Below are 27,530 nucleotides of genomic sequence, written 5' to 3' on the forward strand. Positions count from 1 at the left end.
CTAACTTGGAATCCTGAAGGGAAGCGGAAAAGAGGAAGGCCAAAGAACACATTACGTCGGATAATAGAAGCAGATATGAAAAGGATGAATTACAACTGGAAGGAGTTGGAAAGGATTGCCCAGGACAGGGTTGGATGGAGAATGCTGGTGAGCGACCTATGCTCCTTCACGAGGAGTAACAGGTGTAAGTAAGTAAGTAAGTAATTCTCACAGACTCACCACGCCGGAAACTTATTTCACGGAATCGATGGAAATAAATGGTCAGCGTTTTTAGAAATAAATGATTAATTGTGATATTTCTTGTTGTCATCTGATCTACTTTCCTACGTTCCATATTGCTAAAATAGGTTAACTCAGATTGAATGCTAACGCGAAGTTACTTCTTTGATCGACAGAACATAGAAACGTAATGTAGGTTCGTATGTTTGACTTTAAGCTACCTTTGCATAAAAACAATTCATACAAACCGGAATGACTGTGGTAGGATTTGGATTTTTTATGCTATGTAGCCACTGTTACATCAATCGGGTGTCATTACAGGTAGGTAATAATCACTATTTCTAGTTGTGTTTCAATTATAATTTGTTACTTAACTTCAATTAAATGTATAGTAATAGCTTGTTACAATTAAAGACTAATCAAAACCAAAGGACAACTTAACAAAAACTAACAACTGATGACATAATCCATTTGTGACTTTCGGTGTTATAAGATAAAATGAAAATGATTTATCAGTATAGGGTCGTGAAAACTATTACGTTTTTGATTCAGATCGTCAAACGATCGATGTTAGACCACCATTGAAAACCTGGAAATACTAGACGGCCGTCTTGTCCTATTAACGAACTCTTCAACAGTGCGCATCCACGATCCCGCTCGTGTGATTTGAACCCAGGGCCTCCAGTCTTGCGCTCGAAAGCTTAACCTCTAGACCATTGAGCCGTTCGGCATCCAACAGTGTTAATGTTTAACCTCAACCAATCCACGAAATTGCGCGACCATCTTCCATTGTACTGGTCATGATCTCAATCGAAAACTTCATAATCTCCGCGACCCTATACTGATAATAACCATGTGCTCACTAGTGATTAGTTTCGTGATGGAATTCTCGGAGTTTTATTGAAAAGACGTGACCAGCGGAGCTAATCCGTGTCGAGTAGAGACAGATATCTACCTCAATGCAGTAGAATAAAATGAACGTCCAGTGCTTCCACGTTTTTAATGGTGGTATTAGATGGTGGTTGGAGGTAGTCGACAGGAAACCCTTAACCCGGGTTTCGTGCTACTTGGCACTCGTCAGTAAGGTGTACCTGTAATCTTGAGGGAATTGGTTCTCCCTGACATTGGTCACCTCCCAGTGGTCAACCAATTGCGATTACATCTCACTCCTACAGGAGGTTGGTCGTGGCCCGGATAGCTCAGTGGTAACGTCTCTGACTGTGAAGCTGGGTGACATGGAATCGAATCCGTCAGGGAGCACCAGCTCCCTCAACATTATAGGCACAACTTGCTGACCAGTACCAAGTAGCAAGAAACCAGTGTCCAGGGTTCCTTGTTGACTACCTCCAACCACTATCTAGTCTCACAATAGTGCACGCAGTGTCCAGTCACCAAGACCGGTGGCCACATTGCATCATGGTCGATAGCATTCGATCTGTACTAAGAAGGACTCGACACACATGACACTGATCACCACCCAGTGATCAATCAATTGTGATTTTAATGGTGGTTTAACATCCATCGGTTCATGGTCTTAATCAAAAAATGATTTAAAATAATAAAGTTGATAGGCAATTAAATCAATGAAAATTTAGTTAATTCTCATTATTCTCTATAGATCAGTTTTCTTGTCTTTCATGACTATTATTGTAACAGACTACTTATTTTTCTCAAAAATCTTTATTGTTGAATGCTAATATTACTTTACGTAACCATTTATTCGTTTACATTATTCAACATGAGTTGTTTTATAATGTAAGGAATGTCTTTTTTTTATTTTCCTTGACAACAATAAGAATGATTTTGATGCCTTAATCAGGTTTTGTTTGAAAGCATTAATTTAATTAATCAGTATGTTATAATGTCATGTACCTGAAATTAACCTAAGCACATTTATCTGTAAAATTTTTATACAGGTGTTAATTATATAATACTGTATCTAAAGCTTGTGACAAATTTAGTAATATCAGTGTAGGATTTGTATTGCTAGGTTCATTTAGACCTTAGTGATTATCGAATTTATAAATTAAGTTCAACGTAGTCATTAGTTTAGATGACTGGAGATAGCTCAATGCCATATTAGGTGTTAAGACTTGACAATATAACGTTAATTGCTAAGAAACGAAAAATTTGCATGAATATCATACTCTCATATACCATTCAGGGCCGAAATCGTTCAGTCATGATGTCTTGGACTTTATCACTGAATGATTCAGTTTTAAATCTCACTAGAAGTATCAGCCTCCGGAAGACATCTTTGATTATAATCAAACATGTAGAGTTAAAATGGTATGAAAAGTTTATATATTTAAGTGGACTAAAACTGACAAACCTGATTAGAATAAATCATATTAAGTCTAATAATAGCTATACTGTTTTAGTTACAGTTTCAAGTACAGTCAATTATAACAAGTTTCTACTGTATACCTTAGAAATAGTCGGATTAATTTATCACTTTTCATGTCGTCATGAATAATTTTTGTTTATTGAAATAATGAGACTTCATCATCCTAACAAAAGCTTTGAAATTACACATTACTGAACGTATCCGACCAAGCTAAAAAGTTGTTCGCGTTCTGGTTATTAAGTCGGAAGATTTTCATTGCTTTACAAGACATTATCATCAGAAGTCAATATTTATTTACAAGTGACTAAAATCTTGTTTTGTCAACATGGCATTTCATTGATTATTGCCAATAATTGTACTACCAATAAGTTCTCCAACTGAAAAACCGGACAAATATAATTGTTTCTATGTAGTGGGTCATGAAGAAATCCACTTTATTAGTTGCACATCTTGTGGCTTGAATTTATTTGGCATACAGCTAAGGTACTGGGTTTGATTTACAACAAAGTTGTGATTATGCACTGGCGAGGAGTCCCACAATAGAGCTAAACAGCTATTTAATGATACCCCTACTGAGATCAGTCTGTGAATGATACCACCTACGTTGTTTATTGGAAAAATATTTTTTTTAAAAGCAAGACTAATTTATTATAAACAAGTTTAAATTCCAATCTCTCCCAACACTCTGTATTCAGTTAGCTAGCAAGCAATAAAGGTAACCTGATGATAATGTTTTCACGATAGGTAAAAGAGTAGATGTAACTTAACACAATAATTTTTAAATAAAACTAAATAAACTATAGAGTAATTAGGCATTTACTACCTAATGACTAGTTATGAATGGTGATTCTGGAGTTCTAGTGAGAAATCATAAACAATGAAGTTCAACTATGTTACACGAAAGGCACCTAACCATAGTGTACATTAAAGGATAGACTTGTGATATCAGGAACTGATCAAAGTTAAGCATGTATACCACTAGATTCTGGCTCAGTTGTCTAGAGATTAATTGTTCTCGTACAAGACATAAGACCCCGTGTTTGACCGCCAGTGGATGGATCACAGATGAGCAGTGTTGAGGAGTCCTATCCTAGGAATTTCAATTGCTTCCTCGTCTAGTGGTTGTTCAATGAAGATCGGTTCGTCATATTAACCATGAAAAGCAAAATATTAAAGTATCCTTATATAGAGTTAGAAAAGCAGAAAAGCAGTTGTAATATATATATAATGAGAATTTATACCTGTCGCACTGTATTACACTCAATTATTGTTTTACATAATTTATCATTAAAATATGCTTAGCTGTTATTGTATGTATCTTAAAAGAATGAATAAACTCACACACAAACATATATGATCTAACATTTTGACAAGAAATGCCTTGGAGACACAAAATAAAAGATAACCTATGTGTATGTATATGTTTGAATGTTATTTTCAGTAACATGTTCCACCAAGTTTTACATCATACTAAACAGTTTTATTTCATATAAACAAATTATACTAATCAAAATAGTTTTTGCGGTAATGGTAACAATGACGCAGTCTATATAACTAATGATAAGAGAACAAAATTGAAATGAAGCACTGATAGTCTAGTGTTAAATGAACTAGTAATATTCATTGAAATAATGAATAAGACTTTTGAGAAAGGTAAATTTAGCACAATAAGTTTAGAATGACTGACAGGTTTGTGAAAAATGATCTGATTCGTAGACGAAAAATTCATCACATTTACGACACCGCTGAGAACTAAGGAGTACTGGACAGTTGTTTCGTCTTAGTATTAGGTTTCTGAACAGTATGTTCACATTACTTCCTGAAGTATTGAATTCAGAGCTTTTTGGTCTCATAGCAGTCGCTTGAACATTAGAGTCATTGAGCAGATGTCTTGTAGTACAATTCTAATTCCAAATAATTCCCTCTAAAGTTCGATGACTATCCAATATAAACTGATGATAATTATTTTACTCCAGACATGTTTGAACTGCGTGTTCACAAATGAGCAGTTTCGTATTGATACTAAGTGTTTAATTAGTAGAGTAATTAAAAATGTATTTAGATTGATATCATGAATGGATCGATGTTAGACCACCATTGAAAATTTGAAAGCACTGAACGGCCGTTTCAATCTAGTACGTGGTTAAGCGTTCGTGCCTGAGACCGAAAGTCCTGGGTTCGAGTCCTACGTGCGGGTGCGTGGATGCGCACTGTCGGGGAGTTCCATTACTTACTTACACCTGTTACTCCTCGTGAAGGAGCATAAGTTGCTCACCAGCATTATATGTCTGACCACCATTCTATAATACCTATATGGATATAAGTAACCCACACCACAATACCATATGACTGCTCAAACTGAACTAGTTAGATTTAAACTCGAATCTGCAACCTGGTAGTTAGAAATTCAATGCCTAAACCAATAAACTATTATTTCATCAGTATATGAAATAGAGTAAAATTCGAATAATATCTTCATCAAATCATTGTCTTATCATTTCTACATAATTTATGTATTCAGTAATTGTGAATTACCACTGTATATCTTACAAATATCTCGAATTCCATTAGAAATACGACTTAACGTCCGTCCAATGCTTCCAGGTTTTCAATGGTGGTCTAACATTGATCCATTCATGATTTCAATATAAACTCAACAATTTCCGCAACTTCATACTGAGAAAAGTGTATTATTGATTCAAGTAGTAAAATATAGATGTAAACATAGTTAAAAAACACTAAACTTGACGAGAATTTCAGTCATAATATGCATGTATATGAATCAGTCTTTGCACTAATGTTATCTTAGTTGACGTACATAAAAACACAAGAGTAAACTAATAAAGTATGGGTAAACATAGGAAATCAGTACGTATTAAATTATCTTGAAAGTGAAATTTTTCACTACTATTTAAGTAAATAGTTCATTAGCGACTAGTTACGATATGGTATACTGGTAAGAGTTCATGGCAGATTCAACTCAGTTATGTCAACGGTTGGGCATTTACTCAATAACTGCATCAGATGATTATGATGTAACTGAACAATTTCAAATTGTCAGTTTAGGGGTTGTGGAGATTGTTAAGTTTTTGATTGAAATCATGAGTCAATTGAAGCTAGACCACCATGAAAAACCTGGGAGCACTGAACGGCCGTTTTGTCCTAGTATGGGACTCCTCAGCAGTGCGCATCCATTTCAAATTGAATTTTTCATCACCTAATATTAACTGGGAAATTATTAAAAGTTAATAATAACTCTATAACTGTTTTATACTTCAGCTTAACTCAGTCATTGCCTCTAAACATAAAGTTGATGTTAAAACCCCTAAATCTCATTGACTCATTAACCCAGTATTTTTATTTTCAACTTCAGTCAACTTACAATTTAGAATACAGCTCATCGAGTGCATATTCAAATACGTGACATTCATTTACACCCTATATGTGAGAGCTCGTGATACTGTAGTGAACAAGAACACAAATGGGGACAATCGAATACATTTGATACGAAATAACAGAGCATCTCAATAAAATCTGAGAACCATATAGTAAATCGTTAATTTTCAAAATATCAATCCATCGTCTCAAACTTCACTGTTTCTTTGTAAATATCAATTCATTGTCTCAGATTTCATTGTTCATGCCTTTTCATACCCATCGCGTTCCGTTTCCGTTCTCTCCTAATCGATCTTCTGCCGACATACATTATATGTCTGACCACCATTCTATAATACCTATATGGATATAAGTAACCCACACCACAATACCATATGACTGCTCAAACTGAACTAGTTAGATTTAAACTCGAATCTGCAACCTGGTAGTTAGAAATTCAATGCCTAAACCAATAAACTATTATTTCATCAGTATATGAAATAGAGTAAAATTCGAATAATATCTTCATCAAATCATTGTCTTATCATTTCTACATAATTTATGTATTCAGTAATTGTGAATTACCACTGTATATCTTACAAATATCTCGAATTCCATTAGAAATATCTTCTTTTTATTTATTAATCCAATAAAATAAATACATAGAAAATATCAGAAGGGGTTTTGTGGAGATTTTAATAATTTCAGTAGTCGAAATCATGAATCAATTGAAACTAGACCATCATGGAAAACCTGGAAGCCGTCCAATGCTTCCAGCTTTTCCGTGATGGTCTGGCTTCAATTGATTCATGATTTCAACTACTGACATAGAAAATAATAAAATTTTTATTTGTTTTAATTAACCAATATGGTTTATTTATTTGTTTACTTTTGTTTATTTCTTTCTTTGTATTAAATTTAAAATTTATTTTATATCCTTAAAATAAATTCAATTATAATTTTAATCAATGTTTTAATGAATATAATCACTCGTGCCATCTATACAGGGTTGATTACTGGTGATTATAACAATACTGAAGTGAGTTAACAAAATGTATGGTGAATTTTTCGAGGTCATTGTGGATAGACATTTAAAGTTTTGCAAACTTTTATCAGTAGTTATCTTATCAGATACTAACCATCCTCTACAATCATGTCTTTCTCCTTGTATATCTTCATGTAGAACGAGATGTAAATAGATTAAAATTCATGCACACAAGCAAAGTCATAAAATTTCTTTATTATCTTACCTAGCAAATATAATCTATGACGAACAGGTTGTTAGAGTTAACTTAGTCAATAATCTGTATACTTAAGCATATCACAATTGATTGATCACTGGGTGGTGATCAATGTCATGCTTGTCTAGTCCTTATTAGTGCAGATCGAATGCTATCGATCATGTTGCAATGTGGCCACCAGTCTAGGTGACTCGACACTGTGGGCACTATGTATTGAGATTTAGATGGTGGTTGGAGGTAGTCAACAGGAAACCCTGGACCCGGGTTTCGTGCTACTTGGCACTCGTCAGCAAGGCGTACCTGTAATCTTGAGGGAGCTGGTGCTCCCTGACGGATTCGATCTCGTGTCACCCAGCTTCACGGTCAGAGACGTTACCACTGAGCTATCCGAGCCGTGACTAACCTCCTGTAGGACTGAGATGTAATCACAACATGTCTCTAATTTGAAAAGTTGTACAGAGTCAGAGCTTTTTTTTCTTTTTTTCTTTCTTTATTTTATTTTTGTGAAACGAATTTGTTGAACTACTTTGTGCTGAGAATTCTATATTGTACCAAAATATAATAACATAATAAAGCCATTATTAACAATAATAATATTCCATCTCTTGTTCATTATTTTAAAGCATTAATTAGAAAAACAACAGAAAAAAATCAATTATTATTCATGTAATTGCAATAGTTAAGATAATAAGTCAATTGAAGCTAGGCCACTATGGAAAACCTGGAAGCACTGGACGGCCGTTTCATCCTGTTGTGGACATTAACTCCATTGAAAGCCGGCTCTAATACTTAAGCGCTAGAGCGCGAAACTGATAGGTCCTAGGTTCGAATCTCGCGAGGCGGGGTCATAGATGCGCACTGCTGAAGAATCCCACAGTAGGACGAAACGTCAGTCCAGCGCTTCCGAGTTTTCCATAGTGATTTATCCTCGATTAACTCGTGATCTCAACTGTTGAAATTACTACAATCTGCACAAAAACCCTCTGATACTAATAGTGATGTAATAACTGAAAAATTACAAATCATTCTAATTCTAAAATTAACCATGTATCTCAAATGTGATTATTGTTGAGAATAAACCTCAATATTCTAGCAAACTGTCATGAATGATAGAATATACCCATGTTAAGAGTAATGATAATATATTCTACTATTATAAATCAATTATAGTCGCAACTTTGAACCAGTAAAAGCCAATTGAATAATTTAAATGACAATATGCTTACTAGGAGGCATATAGATGATAAAATTTGTTTATAAGTGCTCCTGTTGAACACTATTGAAAAGGAAATAATACTCATACAAAAATCTGTTCAATATTTTATGAATTTTTATTAATTGCTACACAAATATCAATAATTGATCTACACCAAATGACTTCCCTTAACCTATTTTTATTGATTAAATATTCTTTGAAAATATTTTGATCTTTGATTAAAGAAAAAAAGAAAACATATACTTATGTATACTTGTAAAGAGTGTGGGGCCCTTAATTTTGTCGTCATTTGGATCGGACGTAGTTGTCGAAAGCGCTCTCCACTTTAGTGGCCCGACATCTGACTCCAACTTGATCGTATGAATGATTGCTGTCGAAATATAGACATTGCCTATCCTCGTATATTATCATCGACTTAAATCGCATTAGTCAATAACGGAGTTAAATAAGTCAAATAACGAGAATAGACTCATGAATATTTATATTTTTTGCATATGAAGTGAATGGAATAGAAAGAAGAGAAACGACGCGCAGTGGAGGTGGCTGGTAAGTCACTAACTCCCATTTAGCCAACCATTCATCAATAGTTATAGTTACACAAAAGTAAGTTACAGACATGTGATGATGAGTAATGGGATAAGAAATGTACACAGACCTACACGCTCATATAAAAACAGTCAAGATTGATAAACGAATAGTTAACAAGGTCAAAATGTGACTCAATTAGAATGAATAGAATAGGCTGTCCGAAAGCTAGAATAAGGTATATGAATTTAACATAATAACAGACACTACAAGAAACTAGATTTCAAACTGTCAAGATTAATCTCTATGAGATATATTCATGATACTTTTCTTCTTTTTTTTTTGTAATTCTATGACTTTTAACTTTCCTTCACAAAGTAAAACTTTTCACATATCAAATGTCAAATTATAATTTATTGAATTACAGCTTTTATAATAAATCCCATTCTTTAACCATATTTAATTATCTTCAAAATAACCGATCAGTTATACAGATATTATGTCATTAGTGTTAATTGAATAATGTTTAGTACCGTATGATATGCAATACCTAAATTGGAAAGATAAAACAACTGACAAAAATGGACACTCCTTATTATATAAATCAATAGTATTCTGTAAATATGCCATACTTCTTGATCATTTCTGTTTTTTTTACAAATAAGCTGTTAGCAACTATTATTATCACAAGAAACTCATTATCATATCTTATCAACTGTATTAATCGAAAGCTGAGAACAGTCAAAAAGAGATAAGTCTATTTCCTGGTCTCAGTCTTTTTAAAATAACAAAACTATAATTTCTTAAGATATTTGAATAAGTCCATCAAAGTCTGCCAATGTTTTATCCATCGAGTTATTCATGCTTTTCTTTACTTAACAAATACTTAAAAGTTCAAATATTAATCTGTCATTTAGCTTACTGGTCACTATAAAGACTTTAGAGACTATCTGTAGAGAAGATAGACTGTTTCTCAAAATATTTCTCTCATCGTTTCAGTCGTTAGTTTAAGGATGAATCAATTTTCTGCTTTTCACATGAAAGGTACGTTAATAGTTGACTTTAACTCTGGTTCCATCAAGTATTGTAAAAAGTTATCTAGTTTTATTTATCACTGTTTCAATCTTTTTGACTTTTCTTCAATCTCTATTTTGTGTGGAGTTTGACGGTCAACATCTATTTATTTATTAAAAGCTCACAAAAGTGATTGAAATTTTCTACTTCTCCTCAACTATCGCTATATTTCAACTCGTTAGGACATCTAACAGATTATTATTGACTGAAATCTCATCTAAATTATCTATTTTACTTTGTTATCATTGTTATATCTACATCTCCCAGACTATCATGAGTTGTTAACAGGTCTCTAGATATTATGAAGAAGTATCGTTCTGCCATACATTACTAAATCTTGCTATTCAGTCTAAGTTTTCCAGAGATGAACTCTTCGATAAGTAGTTTTAAGTGGATTTTTAGAGAATAATTGGATAAAATTTTGTAAACATTAATCACTGACACCGGTTTCCGATTATGGCAAACATGGAGCTTCATAGAAGGGTTAGTTAAAAAACGAATAATGAGAATAGCAGTTAATAAAAGGTGTGTGGAAAGTTGACAATTGTTAACTACTTATGAAGTAATGAAACAAATATAAAAATTCACGTCTAATTTTATCAATTATAGTTAATATTCTCTACCTTATACAAAATATATGATCAGCATGTAACAAGAGGCAGCAGCAGCACCAAGAAAATGACTTTTGGATTTTTGTCACATTGACTATCGGAACTCAATAAGTTGGTGAATAACGTTTTCGTGTCTAAAGTGATATGTACTAATTCCAAGCTCCGAAGTGAACTTCAACGTTGGGATTAAGATATATCCATCCGAAAAGTCCCAAATAGGACTAATCCAACGTCCTGAGTTCCGCTGTTAGCTGCGATCTAACTTTTTAAAAAGCTTGTGACTAAATGATAATATCACAGTAAATTGCTCAGACTGACTATATATGCTAATAGGAAATGAACACTAAATCCTTAACATCAATAATGGAAAAATACAAACACTTACAAATAATATCCTATAGTTTATGGAAGGTAATCTATGAAATATCAATAACTTTTAAAATGGCTTGTCTCGAGTATTCTATGATTGGAAAATAGTACTTATGTAAAATCACTGAGGAATATCATAGATCTAAATCAATTTGAAATGCGTTGGATTGTTCCGTTGCTGATATTTTTGGACTGAAATTTGATCAGTCTTGGTTGGATAATAGAAATCACATGTGGATTGCTTCGATATAGTGAATTAATTTAATACACAATAGATGGAATGTGGCTTGAAATGGGATGCGAAACGTGCGTTTTGTCCAATTTTGAACCCGTCAGCTTGCTTTTCATGCACTTGTCATAAAAGTAGGCAGCTAGTTTAACACGGTAACTAAGTGAATAACGTGATGGCGCTTAAGGAAAACTGTTTCAGGTTAGAGTCCTGGAGTGAAAGTCTACTTTGTTATGATGGAACATGTAATTAAGGAGTCCCAGATAGGACAAAACACATTCCATTTATCCTATCATAGACCTAAGTTTCAACCTCATCGTTCAACTCTATTCACATTTTGTTGGTGATTTCAGATAAATTCGAGTAGAAGTTCATGTAGAAAAATTCCTACTAGTCTTATTTTTCCGTTGATTGCCCATGAAGTTATCTCATTTATCTAGTCATAATAAACATTGAACCTGTCATAAAAGTATTTTTAACCAAACTTGCCATATCTCTATAATACAACTAATATGTTACAAAATTATCGAAAGTGACATCAGGAAACATTGAACGCTGGCGATACACTACAACAAAACAAAATAAACGTTATGTACGAAATAATATTGGAACTCAAGATCAGAAAAATGACAGAGAGCGAGCACATTTCTTTCAATATACCATGTCACCCAAAGGCTTTAACAACAAATTATGGTTACAGCACAAACTTCAACCAAATAGTTTGTATCTACTAGTATAGCTTAGGCCAGTATTCAATGTCTTAAAACATTTCAAAACATTTTCAACTTTCATTAATCTTTTCTAAGATTCAATACAGGAGCTTTACAAAAAAGAACTGACCTAAACTACTGAATTTACCTATGCTAACAACAAGAATAAACAGAATTTGTAACCATTTATATCATATATATTTCTTAGTCTTTATTGTAAAACAATCTATGAACAAATGAAATGAGTTAAATCATTAATAATCATTGCCCAACATTAATATCTAGCTAATAATTACATATTATATATCTATGATAACTCCGCCAGGAGTCCCTCCGGGGGCTACTGCCGGTCCCAAGCCCGGATAAAGGAGGAGGGTTGGGCATGGGGTTAGCGACCCCATCCCGTAGAAAACTAACTCACTAAAAAAACGCTAACCAGAAAAAACTATTCAAACCTTTTAAACTCTGCCCTGGGAGTCAGAAGGTCTTCATTTAGAAGAACTATGACGCCTCATGATGAAAGCCGAATTCCTTCGGAAGTTACGAGGTCGATGCCCCTTCTGACAATCAGAGCAATCATTTATTTAGGTACATGGAATACTCGCACAATGTGGGAGACCGGGAGAGTCTTCCAAATTGCTGCATATATGTATAATGTTTTCATATATTACACCATACTTTCTCGAGTACTGCACATTTTATTGATTTTTTTTTCTTATAAACGTCATTCCATAAAATGTTTACGGCTGTAAAATTACAAAGTACATATTAAAATACTCTTTTTTTAAAAGTAACTCAATCAATATGTTTGCAAGAAGTCACGTTTATGAGTCACAATTCAGTTGAGTTTTATTTCATTATAAAACTTAAAATTGTGTTAATGATTTCACGTCACTCAAACTGTTATCATTTACAATGTTGATAGGTTGTAGTGATAATAGTAGTAGTAGTATGTTGCCAAAAAATTATTATTTTAGATTTTTAAAACAAGTAAATAGTACTAACTATAAGTAAATTAATAATAAATTGCTCATTTATTGATCCTTTACTCGGTATTGTCATATTCTCAATCGAAACATTTCTCTTCATTTTAAAACTGAAATTTGATTTTTTTTTTAGGAGTGAAGATAAACTCCATTGTCCTTGCACCTGGCAACTAACCAAAATGAAGCGGGACTTATTATTTATACAGTCATATTTTATGATAGAGATGTTTCATTCTCTGTCATTTGTGCTGGCTTATATAAACAATGTAAAGTTGTCTACGAAAAAACTACCACTCCATCATGCTATGAAACTTGTCAAGTGTGGAACACTTAAATTATGATAGAAGAAAAATTACAATATAGCAAACATCACACCTTTAATTAATTCTATAATGATAATTATTATTCCAAAATATCTATAATTAGCTGACTAAATAGATGAAAACACAACTGTAATTACTAATTACGATACACTTTGATGACTTGAGAATGTGGAGTTTATCCCAAACTGATTTGTATAAGATGTTTCAAATGAATATTACACTCTAGTAAAACTGTCTATCCAATCACCGTTAATAAAACAGACAAAAATGATGTCAATAAAGGTGAAATTTTGAAATGTTCAATATAGTTGATATGATCTTATATTTACCTAATTTTCCCTTCATTGTATATTGTGATTAAAATAACAATAATTTAAATGGAGAAAAAAAAAGTTTTTTTTAAATTTTACTTACTCTATACTACTAGAAGGTGAGCTTAAATCCCCAATTGTTGTTAAAGTTAATGTAGCCCAATAAAATGATTTTAAATATCTTCTTGACATTGTTACTTGTTCTGCATCAGTATATGGTTGATAACCCCATGGATTTTTAAATCCTTCATATTTTGATATTAAATAATAAAATGAAGCAAACCAATGACAACCTAAGAATAATATATGAATTAAATTTAATACTCTCCATAAATTAGGAAATATAGTTCTATTTTCCACACGTATTTTCCATTCATGACAACGATACCATTTAAAAAATCTTGGAAAACGTAACATTGGTTGTATCCCAATTTTAAATTGTATTAAATCTAATGGAAATAATGATAATAAATCTAATAGAAATTTATAAGATTTCATATAACATTTAGCTAATTTTTGATGATCACGTACTTTTAATCCACATTTTAAATAACTTGTATTACATTGTACAAATATATCAATTAAATATATAAGATCAGCTAGAATATCAAATGATAACCAAATGATTTGATATTTGGATTGTAATTCATCAAATGCTTGACGTGCTATTGGAGTCCATAAATTATATAATAATGCTAAAGATACAATTGTTAACCATATTATATAACCAGTATTATTTGGATAAAATACAATGAATAAATGGGAGTTTTTATAATTTTTTAAAAATTTTTTATTTTTTCCAGATTCTTTATCTAATTCAAAATATTTATCATTTTTATTTATTTCATTACTTAATTTCTTTTTAAAGGAATAATCATTAGTATTACTATTATCATTATTATTAGTAGTAGTAATAGTAGTAGTAGTATTGGTATTATTATTATTATTATTTGTTGGAGTTGGTGTATCTAAGTAGAACATTTCCTCTTTTGATATTGAATTTAATTGATTTTCCAATAATAATTCTTTTTCTGGAATAATTGTTGTTGTCAAGCTTTCTGAATTATTATTATTATCATTATTGTTAGTTATTTGTTCATTTGAATCAACTTGATGACATGATGATTTTCTTTCATTATTAACATTATTATCATTATTACCAATTTCTGGAATACAATGATAATGATCTAATTTTTGTTGTGAATATAATTGATCTATAAATGAATGATCATAATTTGTATCAGAATAATATTCATCATTACTATATGTTCCACGTCTTTGTGTAGAGAAACGATACATAAATGAATCTCTTCTAGATGTATCATTATTATTATATAATTTACGTTTAAATTTTACATGATCCATTGAACTTAGTACAACTTTCATGGTACATTGTAATTTTTTCCAATGACGTGATGCATTATTATTATTTAATGAAGACTTATGTGATTCATTTTGTGTATGATCATAGAATTTATTTAATTTTGTAATAGATGATTTAGTCATTTTATCTAATTTAGATAATGATATATCATCATTTGAATGAATATTAAGGAATTGTTTCGACGATAATTGACATGGATCTAATATATTTTCATGTATTTGATTCATTTGAGATGATGATAAAGTTTTATTATCATATGTATTATTATAATCCAATGAAATAATTTCATTGTCCGATATTGATTTTTGTGATAAATGATCATGTGAATAATCAATATTTAATAATGAATTTGGTTTAGATAATTGATTATTTTCACTTGTCATTATTGATTATATCATTTATTGATTGAATAAAAATAAATGTTTATTTTTTTCTATATTTTCAATTGATTTAATGAATGAATTAATTGTGTTTAGAAGAAGAAAAAACAAAAGAAAGAGAAGTTTATTCCATACATTTTGACAGGTGATAATATTGAATTGTTACCGTAACAATTTCTTCATTCATGATTGGTTGATGAATTCATGAGTTGTGATTGGTCAATTTTGTTTTTCTAAATTATAACCAACATATGATATAATAATGATTTTATATGTAAAATGAATAAATCTCATTTTTTAAAACATAAAAAGATATATTTAAGTCAAATAAATGAATCAAAAAAGATTATGTAAATGTTTATTTTACGGATTGAAATCATGAGTCAATTGAAGCTAGACCACCATGGAAAACCTGGAAGCACTGGACAGCCGTTTCGTTCTAGTATAGGACTCCTAAGCAATGCGCATCCATTCGTGGATTGGTTGAAGTTAGACATTAACACCATTGGATGACGGCTTAGTGGTCAAGTTGGTTAAGCGCTTGACGCGAGACTGATAGGTCCTAAGTTCGAATCTCGCGCGGTGCTGGACCGTGGATGCGCACTGCTGAGGAGTCCCATACTAGGACGAAACGGCCTTCCAGTGCTTCCAGGTTTTTCTTGGTGGTCTAGCTTCACTCGACTCATGATTTCAACCTGTGAAATTTCTAAGATCTCCACAAACCCCTTCTGATAAATGTTTGTCATAAAGTTGTAGGAAAATATTCTTTTCACCTGAAATGATCATGAAGTTCAGTGAATTCAGAGACTCATCGAAGTTAAACAACCATAGAAAACTAGAAAACATTAGATGACCATTTTATTTTGTGATAAAACTCTTCAGCAATAAGCAGCTATCACTTTAATTGTGAGAATCAAACCTGAGATTTATGATCTAGTTTCGAATGCTTAATTTCTAAACCATTGAATGAGGATTTAGAGGTTAAATATTCAAGAACGGGAGAGAAAATCATAAGTTTGATTTTTGTGTGTGGAGTCATGAATGTGCATTTCTGAGTCTCATACTAGGATGATATGGTTCTCTAGTGCTTCAAGTTTTTCATGGATTGTCTTAATTCGATCGTAATTCGAAATTCAACAACCATTAAAACGCTAGACTGATTATAATTAAATCACCCCAAAAATATCCAGTCACATTACCAGCGTAGGATATGATGACATTTTATGTACAACTATAAGTCAAGGTGGTTTCACTTTTAACTCCTGAGCAATACATTTTATTCACTGATATAAATGTTTCAGTTTTCTGACTAGAAATGTTTGGTAACCACGTGTACTTATTCGCCTTAAAAAATTGTTTACAATATACCGTAAATTTAATCACTTAAAACTTCGAAAAATATCAAGTATAATGGATATCAGGTTTTCTTTTCCTCAGTATTTTTTTGGCAAAACAAAAGGAGTGTAATATATCGAATTCATAAATCAAGTATATTATGCATTGAAGAGAGATGTAATAAAAACAAAGCTGATCATGTTCATTTACTAATAAATGTGAAAGGTAGCTAATTACTGTTTAGAAAACTGTTACGGATAGTTTTTTTCTGTATACACAGTTTAAATAACTGTGAAATGAGAATATGTCGAAATACCGAGTATACTGTAATGTAAATTATTAACATTAAACATGTGTTGATGAATGAAGTGATTATGATCATGATAATCCCCATTATTTTCAAGCCAAAGTTTACAGATTTTACTCAATATAATGTAAATAAAAATTCCTCAATGTATATTTCATTTTATTTTTTAAATTGATAACATCAGATGAACCGATTGAACTAACAAGATTGATGAAACATGGTCGAAATGTGGTTATTTTCAGAAACATAGGGTTTGGAAATAAAAACGTTCATTTAAGGAATAAAATGAAATGATTATATGTAATTTTTACTTACTGACAAAAATTCAGCACGCAATAAAATCCAAGAAGCACTAGACAGGTACTTCATCCTAGTATGTGACTAACTGACACTAAACACATTCGATGACCCACAAATACATAATTTCATGGAGAAACAAAAAAAGATTGAACCTAAGTAATTTTCACAACCACTCTAAGGAGGGAAGAAGTGAAACTAAAGACAATAAAACGTCAGAAATTATATGCGTAGAGCGTTAAAAGATAGTATGTCGAAAGTGCTTTATTTCAGTCTGGAAATGGTCGTTATTTACCTGTAATATTTGAGATAATGACATGACTTAAAATTTTTCTGAAAATATTCTTTGCTTCAAGATTGCAGGTGCGATATGTGCTGCTTACGTTGACATAAATAGTATACAATGTCAATCAGAAATTGAATAGCTGACAACAGAAGGTTGAGAAGATCGAATAGAAGAGAACGGGAACAGAGAGTAATTGGTGTGAAAATAAAGAAACAATAAAGTCTGAGACAATTAATGGACATTTTGAAAATGAGGGATTAGACATATGATTTTGACATTTTGTTAAATAACTCTGTAATCTTTTTCTACATCTAAATAAATTAGTTGTCTCCACCTGTGTCTTCGTTAATTACACAAATACATCTTACATGACAGGTATAAAATAACACAAAACCAAAGTTCATAAATTTCCATAACCATCAAATAGCACATGAGAGATTATATACGACATACGATATTGAGAGAAGCCAATTATACTCCTAATCGAGATCTCAGCCTACATGTCCTTGTTCGAGTCAGAAAGACAAACCTATATCACATCAAGGATTTATATGTTTATTATTTCAGTGGTCAATCAAAGTTTCCTTGCCATCATCAGCTTTCTGATTCGTTTAACTGGTTGAAGATTTGGAAGGAGGAGCAAGTGCCGAAGGACTGGAAAAAAGGACACCTCGTCAAGATACCAAAGAAAGGAGATTTGAGAAAATGTGGTAACTAAAGAGGCATAACTACAGAGGAGTTCCTGAGAAGATTGTTAACATTATCCGAAACTCATAGGACGGACTACAGAGCAAAGTAGTGCATGGAGGATAGCTGACAGATGCATTCCAAGTGAGGATCAAAGTCAGACAAGGCTACTTACTCTCCTCCTTTCTCTTTCTTCTGGATTATGAAGACCCCCACATCTGAGATGAAGCACGGAATACAATGGACAGGTTGAATGCATCTGGACGATTTGGATTTCTCAGATGACATATCCCTTCTATTCGATACGCACAAACAAATGCAAATGAAGACAACTAGTGTAGCAACAGCCTCTGCATCAGTAGGCCTCAACATACACAAGGGAAAAAGCAAAATTCACAAATACAGCACGGAGAACATCGACCCAGTCACACTTGCTGGAGAAACTCTGGAAGACGTGGAATCCTTCACGTACCTGCGAAGCATCGTCGATGAATAAGGAGGATCAGATGAAGACGTAAGAGCGAGGATTAGTAAAGCAAGAGCAGCACTCCTACAGTTAAAGAACATATGGAACTCAAAACAACTTTCAACCAATATCAAAGTCACAATCTTCAATACGGACGTCAAGTCAGTTCTACTGTACGGAGATGAAACTTGGAGAACTACTACGACCATCATCAAGAAGGTACAAGTAATTATAAATTGTTGTCTGCCCAAGATACTCAACATCCATTGGCCGGATACCATCAGCAGCAGCCTACTATTGTAGAGAACAAACCAGTTTCCAGATGAAGAGGGACTTAGGAAAAGACGATGCCAATGGAAAGGACATACACTGCGCAAATCATCAAACTGGATCACGAGGCAAGCCCTAACTTGAGATCTTGAAGGGAAGCGGAAAAGAGGAAGGCCGAAGAACAAACTGTGTCAGGAATTGGAAGTAGGTATGAAAAGTATGAATAACAACTAGAAAGAGCTGGAAAGGATTGCTTGGGACAGGGTTGGATGGAGGGTGCTGATGAGCGGCCTATGCTCCTCCACGAGGAGTAACAGGCGTAATTAAGTAAGTAAGTAAGTAGAATGTATATCTTAATAAGACTTCATAGAATGCAAGGCTATTCAACTATAAAACCATCGGAACATCATTAAAAAGTTTTAATACACTTAACTGATTCATAATCTGAACAGAAGAGGTATGGTTTACAAGAGATAGTTTACAAAATAACGTCTGGAGAACGGCACACCGTCATCAATCATAATGGATTAACATATTGTAGGTTAGTCAACAAAATTCAATCGATACTAAGATATAATCAGCATAACACTGATTGAGATCATGAACCGATTGATGTTAGACCACCACCCTTGGAAACCTGGAAGCACTGGATGGCCGTTTCGTCCTATTGTGGGACTCCTCAGCGGTGCGCATCCGCGATCCCCCGAGCGGGATTCGAACACAGGGCCTTCGGTCTCGCGCGCGAACGCTTAACCAACTGGACCACTGAGCCGGCATCCAATGGTGATAGTGTCTAACACCAACCAATCCACGAAATTGCGCGACCAACTCCCATTGTACTGAGGTAGATACCTGTCTCTACCCGACATGGATTAGCTCCACTGATCACGGCTTCTCACTAGAACTCCGAGAATTCCTTCACGAAGCTAGTCACTAGTGAGCACATGTTGATCCTGCGAGCGGGATCGTGGATGCGCACTGCTGAGGAGTCCCACAATAGGACGAAACGGCCGTCCAGTGCTTCCAGGTTTCCAAAGGTGGTGGTCTAACATCAATCGGTTCATGATCTCAATCAAAAACTTAATAATCTCCACAACTCCTATACTAGTGATAACACTGATTATTGTACAATGATAATTAATGTATATAATGTATCTCTTGAATATTTATGCACAATTTTGTTAACCTCAATGATGCGATTAATATCCTTAATACAATAATATTCTGACTAGATAAGAAAATTAATCTTTTGATGCTGTAAATAGTTTCACACCAAATAAAATTTTGAAAGTAATTTAACGGTGAGTCTATGATTTATGGACGACCTTTGAGCGACTGTAAACTGACCTTGCGAGTGTCCACTTACTTACTAATGCTAAATGAAGGATTTAAAGCAGTTTGAAGAATGAGGACTACAATTTACAGTTGATGGTCGCGGTTAGAAATTAGATTTTGGATTTTCATCACGAACTGACATCAGCTATAATGTCAAGACTCTGTCTAACCAAATATGTGAATGAATTTCGCGCCGAAATCCAAAACCTGTTATCGTAAATCTGATTAGTTCGTCCATAAATTATAGTCTCGCCAATCCAACTGTTGATCAACTGGATCACGAAGACGGCAACATCTGAAGGGAAGCACGGTATACAGTGGATATCTAGGATGCAGTTGGACGATCTAGACATCGCAGATGGTCTGGCCCTCCTATCACAATCGCAACAACAAATGCAGGAGAAGACAACCAGTGTAACAGCAACCTCAGCAGCAGTAGGTCTCAATATATACAAAGAGAAAAGCAAGATTCTCCGATACAACACAGCATGCACCAATCCAATCACAATTGACGGAGACGATTTGGAAGATGTAAAAACCTTTACATATCTGGACAACATCATTGATGAAGAGAGTGGATCTGATGCAGATGTGAAAGCGCGGATCGGCAAAGCAAGAGCAGCATATTTACAACTGAGGAACATCTGGAACTCAAAACAACTGTCAACCAACACCAAAGTCAGGATTTTCAATACAAATGTCAAGACAGTTCTACTGTATGGAGCAGAAACCTGGAGAACTACGAAAGCCATCATCCAGAAAACACAGGTGTTTATTAACAGTTGTCTACGCAAAATACTTCAGATTCGTTGGCCGGACATTATTAGCAACAACGTACTGTGGGAGAGAACAAACCAGATTCCAGCGGAGGAAGAAATTAGGAAGAAGCTGTGGAAGTGGATAGGACACATGTTGAGGAAAGCACCCAACTGCGCCACAAGACAAGCCTTCACACGAAACCCTCAAAGCTAAACAAAGGAAAAGAGGAAGACCAAAGAACACATTACGCCGGGGAATGGAGACAGACATGAGGAAAGTGAACAAGAATTGGATGGAACTAGAAAAGAAGATGGAGGACAGAGTGAGTTGGAGAATGCTGGTCGGCGGCCTATGCTCCATTGGGAGTAACAGGCGTAAGTAAGTAAGTAAGTAAGTAAGTAAGTAAGTAAGTAAGTAAGTAAGTAAGTAAGTAGAAGTAAGTAAGTAAGTAAGTAAGTAAGTAAGTAAGTAGTAAGTAAGTGAGTGAGTAAGTGAGTGAGTGAAGTGAAGTGAGTGAGTGAGTGAGTGAGTGAGTGAGTGAGTGAGTGAGTGAGTGAGTGAGTGAGTGAGTGAGTGAGTGAGTGAGTGAGTGAGTGAGTGAGTGAGTGAGTGAGTGAGTGAGTGGTGAGTGAGTGAGTGAGTGAGTGAGTGAGTGAGTGAGTGAGTGAGTGAGTGAGTGAGTGAGTGAGTAGTGAGTGAGTGAGTGAGTGAATGAGTGAGTGAGTGAATGGGTGAGTGAGAGTAAGTGAGTAAGTGAGTGAAGTGAGTGAGTGAGTGAGTGAGTGAGTGAGTGAGTAGTGAGTGAGTGAGTGAGTGAGTAAGTGAAGTGAGTGAGTGAGTGTAAGTGAGAGTGAGTGAGTGAGTGAGTGAGTGAAGTGAGTGAGTGAGTAAGTAAGTGAGTGAGTGAGTGAAGTGAAGTAAGTGAGTGAGTGAGTGAGTGAGTGAGTGAGTGAGTGAGTAAGTGTAAGTGAGTAGTAAGTAAGTAAGTAAGTAAGTAAGTAAGTAAGTAAGTAAGTAAGTAAGTAAGTAAGTAAGTAAGTAAGTAAGTAAGTAAGTAAGTAAGTAAGTAAGTAATTCAACTGTTGTTACTTTTCAACAGTCTCGAGTACAATTCACTAGCAGAATATTGAAAATGTTACAAAGAACCTCAAACTTATTCACCAATGATAATAATTTTATTTGTAACAGATTTGATTTTTCTGTTTCACATATTATTTTGATGTCCTTAAAAGACGTTGAGTAGAGGTTCACTCATACATCCACGATACGAATAAGTTTTTTTTTCTTTTTTTTACAACTTTTGTTAACAAACGATATAACATTATTAAACCCATTGAGATTAATAATAAGAGTTATTATAGAATTATAAAGGACCAATGAGTTGAAAAGTACAGTTTTGACGTCTATCTTATGAGTGTAAGCCAATGTTCAATTACTATCATGTCGAATCTTAGTAATAATACCTCCACTGAGACAAATAGTTTATTTAACCTTTAAAAATAATCAATGTATCATAGGGTTCAATCACATATCTTGTGTCTTGTTACTTTATCAGATTTCTCATTATCAGGAAATCACTTAATATAATCCACTCAATCTATTTCACTTTATATCTGAGATGGATACAAGTCTAACTACATTAGGGCACTAGGTAAGGATGCCAAGACAATTGTTGTGAAACTCCATCAGTTGAGATGGCTGGGACAAGTGTTACGTATACCCAACCATCGACTGCCCCGATGTGCGATGTTTTATGGTGTAGGAGTAATTTCGAAGAAAGCTAAGGGCGGCCAGACCCGAACATGGCACAAATCCATGAAGTGGACTGAGCCATGTTGGTAGGTGTAGAGTACCTGGTTGGGATCCGCGAGACAATTGGCAGCCGATGGTTAGAGACCCTGAATGACATGGCTCAAAACCGTTTGCAATGGCACAGGTTCATCCATACATTGTGTTCTCCCAAATTCTAATCTTCTGAATTCTTCATGTCCTTTATTTTCTTTCTGAATTTATTTCACTGGATTACACTCCTTGAGTAACATCTTCAAACCCTAATCTTTCCTATTACTGCTTATACTCTTACTGCCTCTATCACTACGGGAATTGGATCGACAACTGCATCTCTGTGCTAATGTGGTATGGCAACTCGAACTGATGTACATACGTATGAAGTTCTACGTGGTTACTGACTGACTAACTACATTAATGAATGGTCATGCCAAAAAAAAGGTAGTTCAGAAAACAATCAAATTATTCTGATTTTATCAATATTAATTTGTGAACACATACACGATAGAATTTACGGCTTTTATAACCATTTAACATTATGTCGTCAGGAAATTTTTCAATGAATGTAACGTAAAATTTACATTACATATACACATACATAATACTATAAACAGGAAGTGGTTATTTTGTTCATATTTTATTTAACATGTATAAATGTATACATTAATCCAAAAATAAATAATAAACATGGGAATATATTCCATGCTGTACATAATTCAGAAAAGATCATTTCACTTGGAATGCAAAGTCTGTCACAAACCTAATATAAACTAACGAACCAATTAAAACTATGGAGTAGTGAACAGATTTTCTATTCTTATTCAATGATCTACAATAGTGGCAAACTGATAACTTGCACAAAGAAGCTTTTGACAAAACAATCTATTAAATAAGTTGACTTATATATTGTACCGTTGCCTATTCTTCCCTTATATGGTTACAGGATAGTAATTAGTCTAATATGACACTTTAATCTAGAATACAACAGATTTCTTCGCTCTTAGTTCCTACTACTCAAAAATACAAATATTACAAGGAAGATCTATTAATATAGACTTCGAAAGAAGACTCCCCGAATATAAACTTTCGTTTAGTTTCTTTCTATTAAATTGGATTTAGAGATTGACATCTTCAATGTTTTTATTGCAAGCAATTTCTTATGTTTATGATTATTAACTATAATGTGAGTCATAGTTATAGTAAAATAATTCTCAATAAATAACAATACTGGTAGTGATAACAATAATAATAGTAATGATACCTTTGAAATATAGTACTATAGTGAACGAGAATATCCATGGAGACAATTGAATGTATTTTAATGCAACATTACAGAATATCTTGGTAAAATTTGAAAACCATATAATAATACTTCATTTGCAAAATATCTATCAGTTATCTCAGACTTTGTTGTTCCTCCGTTTCCATACCAATCACTCTGTTCTTGTTCTCTTCTCTCCGATTTTCTCAACTTCCTGTTGTTAAGCATTCCATTTACGACTGGTGATATATGCTACTTATATCTGTTAACATCAGTAGCGCACACCATAGTACCTAAGTCAGCTTAGATGTTATTTTATAGATTAATTTTGAAATATATCAAACAGGTGAATAAAATCTGGTATATTACATACATATAAATAACTTTATTTTATACAAGCCTTAATAGAAAGATTAGTTGATGTAGTAAGCTTTAATATTTTAGTAAATAAATATTTTTATTATCTAAAAATGTTGGGGTTATCCAGTCGTTAATGTTCACTAATGAATTTTGATCAGTCATAGTTGGCAATTGCTAGCTAGAATACATCTGTCTGACGAGTCTCTGAATAAGGCGAAACATGTGTTCCGAATTCCATCTCTAACGAAAATACGCTTGTTCTAGAATAAATATTTCTGCTTAAACTTTATCTATTATCTAATATTAGTCTGAATGATGTGTCTTATCAGCCTCAGTTAACAAAATCATTCATTCAGCTTGTATAAACACTCTCTGAAAACATTTATTCAAACATAGAAATCATAGAAGAACTATACTTTACTTATAGTCTACTCATTCAAATGTCAAAGTGTGATAAATGCTAAAGGTTTATTTGATTTCTGAAATTTTTATGCAGATTGCATTTATTACGAATGTTCGATTGCTACTTCGTCCAGCCATATGGATGGTCAGTTGCAGTTGATGAATTGGTACAAAAGTCTCTGAACAGTTTGAGTATCATTCATAGTGGTAGATGGGTCTTGTTTACACCTATCGACAATCATAAAGCTTGATTTTGACTTTTAAGACAAGTTTTCTTGAATTATTTGCCATTAAATTATGTTGTACCAATGTTACCGATGAATAAATCGCTGTTGGATTAGTCAACATCAAGTTAACTACTTATCATTTCTGTTGTGTCAGTGAATAAAAATAAAGAGAAATCAGCGAGGAAAATTTTCTTCTCAACGAAGTCATTGACTTAAGCTGTACATTCGTATTTATAGTTATATATGGAAAATATATGTCTATAGAAGGATAGAAAAGATTGGATCCATGGCTGTATCCCACTGAGTAGAAAGAGGAACTTGATTCAGTCTTTATCCTCAAGGGTCAGGCGAATATGTTCTACTGACACAATAGATAAGGAACTACTTCAACTTCGACAGACCCTCATCAGGAATGATTACCCATCTAGATTCATCGATAGTAAATTAACACCTAGACATCATCCGGAAAAGGCACCGACAGCACAAAAACAACTTTTTGTGAATATGGAATTTAAAGGAGATACGGTTGCTAAAATCTTGAATAAACAGATTTCAAAATCGTTTAATAAAACGTTCTACTCAGCTAAGCTCCGAATTGTTTCCTCAAGTCGGTCTACTATTCACGGATGCGTTAAGGATAAATTTCGGCTTTAAGCCACATCTAAGTACATCTATAAATTTACTTGTTCATATGGGGCAGGTTACATTGAATGCACAAAGCTATCACTTTCCAAACGCATCTCAGAACACTGCCCGGCATGACTTTTAAAAGGAGAGTGCAAAACAATTACTAGTTCAATACAGGAGCATTTAATCAACTATGGGCACATCGCTCCAAAGAGGTTTTCTTCTAAAGTATTCTACACAATCAAAAGAATTAGAAGGGAAGTCGAATCAAAATCTTATGTACTGCTGAGGCATTAGCAATCTACCAACCCAAACCCAATCTTTGCGTGCAGAGACGGTTCGGCTAACATATCATCCTTCCTTGGTATGTTTCTGACTTTTTTTTATATTCACTTTTATTTGATTATTATTGAATTTTTTTAAATTATTGTCTTGCAATTTTAAACTCTAATTAGTTATTATTATTACCTTACACAAGTTTGCTTGATTATGATTCAGTTTATTATTATGCCCTTTAAGTTTGTCGTTTTTCTTCATATCTGTCGATTGAACAATTACCTTCCATAATTCTGACCCGTAAATTATTTCCCACCTTGATTATTACATAACCTCACCTGGTTATAAGAGTCTCGAGTCAATTTACGGTGTAATCATTTCTATCCTTCTATAGACTTTTGTCGAAAAGAAAGTTCTTTTCGCTGAATTCTCTTTATTTTTGTCATTTCAAAAGCTACTACTTCAGAGAAGCTTAAAAGAAATTACATTTTTCTTCTGTTCCAAAGAATTTGAGACCAATCGTTTAAAACAATTAACAAATAAAAAAACCAAAGGCTCTACATGCTTCTCTGAGCTGGAGAACAAAACTTCATCAAAATCATCCAACTGAGCTACAAATCTTCACCAGCTCTACATGCTTCTTGGAATCAACAGATATTAAAAACTTAAAGCAAATTTATGCTTTCAAAAAGAGACAGTTGTCAAGTTATCACTATCATGGTTAATCTAGTTAAATCATCTGTAATTGTTGTTTTTATTTGTATTTTGTTACGCTATCTTTCATTAACTGATTGTTATTTTATTCACAATAAATTATCTTTATACTCACTTACATAAACTCTTCAAATCTCCTTCATATAATCTATCTAATCAACTTTTGAATAACTATCTCATATATGACATAGTTGAACTCAACTGATCACAGCTTCTCTATTTATTATTTATTTTAACACATAGATATTGGTACAAGGAGGCACCAAATACATATGAGCCACACAAATCTAATGAGATTTGTGTGAGGACTGTGATACTGCTCGGGTGCCCAAACCGAACCAGGTGGTTATATTAGGGGCCACTCCCCGAGCCTTCGACCTGAAGGTCTGATCCACAAGGCAGTGGAACATCGTGAGGAGATGCAGTCCCATGGAAGCCGGCGACCAACAATTGGTTCATACGCCATTTGTCCCCGCAGGATACTGGAGCCCATGTGCACCATTGGTTTGGAATGCGGTTAAAGCGCCGGACATTCGCTTTTCGTCCTCTCACTTTCGTAAACAACACCCCCGTCACAAGAAGGCAGTGAGTAGGACTTCCCTGGCAGAGGCTATATACGCGTGACCATGTGAGAGCATTTGGAGAGGGAGAGCGGACTCTCCCCACTCTCGGCCATACCAGGGCATTTGGGGGATACAGCTTCTCAATCAAACTTTATGAATTGGACTATGAAGTTAGCCAATAGTTTACAATAGTGGTCTAGTCCAAGATCAGTTGATGTTTTAAAGTATAGAGAAATTCTACAATCTCAGCAAAATCTTATATTGATATAA

At 33.7% G+C, this 27,530-nt stretch overlaps 1 protein-coding gene across 1 annotated transcript in view; it reads right to left on the bottom strand.

Moving 5' to 3' along the window:
* The window catches only part of CNGA3_3 (Cyclic nucleotide-gated cation channel alpha-3), a 97,222-nt gene extending 81,793 nt beyond the window's left edge, over nt 1-15,429 (bottom strand). The window contains exon 1 of the mRNA XM_051215561.1: nt 13,640-15,429. Within this exon, the coding sequence (XP_051066094.1) occupies nt 13,640-15,303 (1,664 nt within the window). The 5' untranslated portion in view covers nt 15,304-15,429. The remainder of the gene's footprint in view (nt 1-13,639) is intronic.
* Between the last annotated feature and the right edge of the window lie 12,101 nt (nt 15,430-27,530).

The sequence above is a fragment of the Schistosoma haematobium genome, chromosome 4 (assembly GCF_000699445.3).
Source record: "Schistosoma haematobium chromosome 4, whole genome shotgun sequence".
Taxonomy (NCBI): domain Eukaryota; kingdom Metazoa; phylum Platyhelminthes; class Trematoda; order Strigeidida; family Schistosomatidae; genus Schistosoma; species Schistosoma haematobium.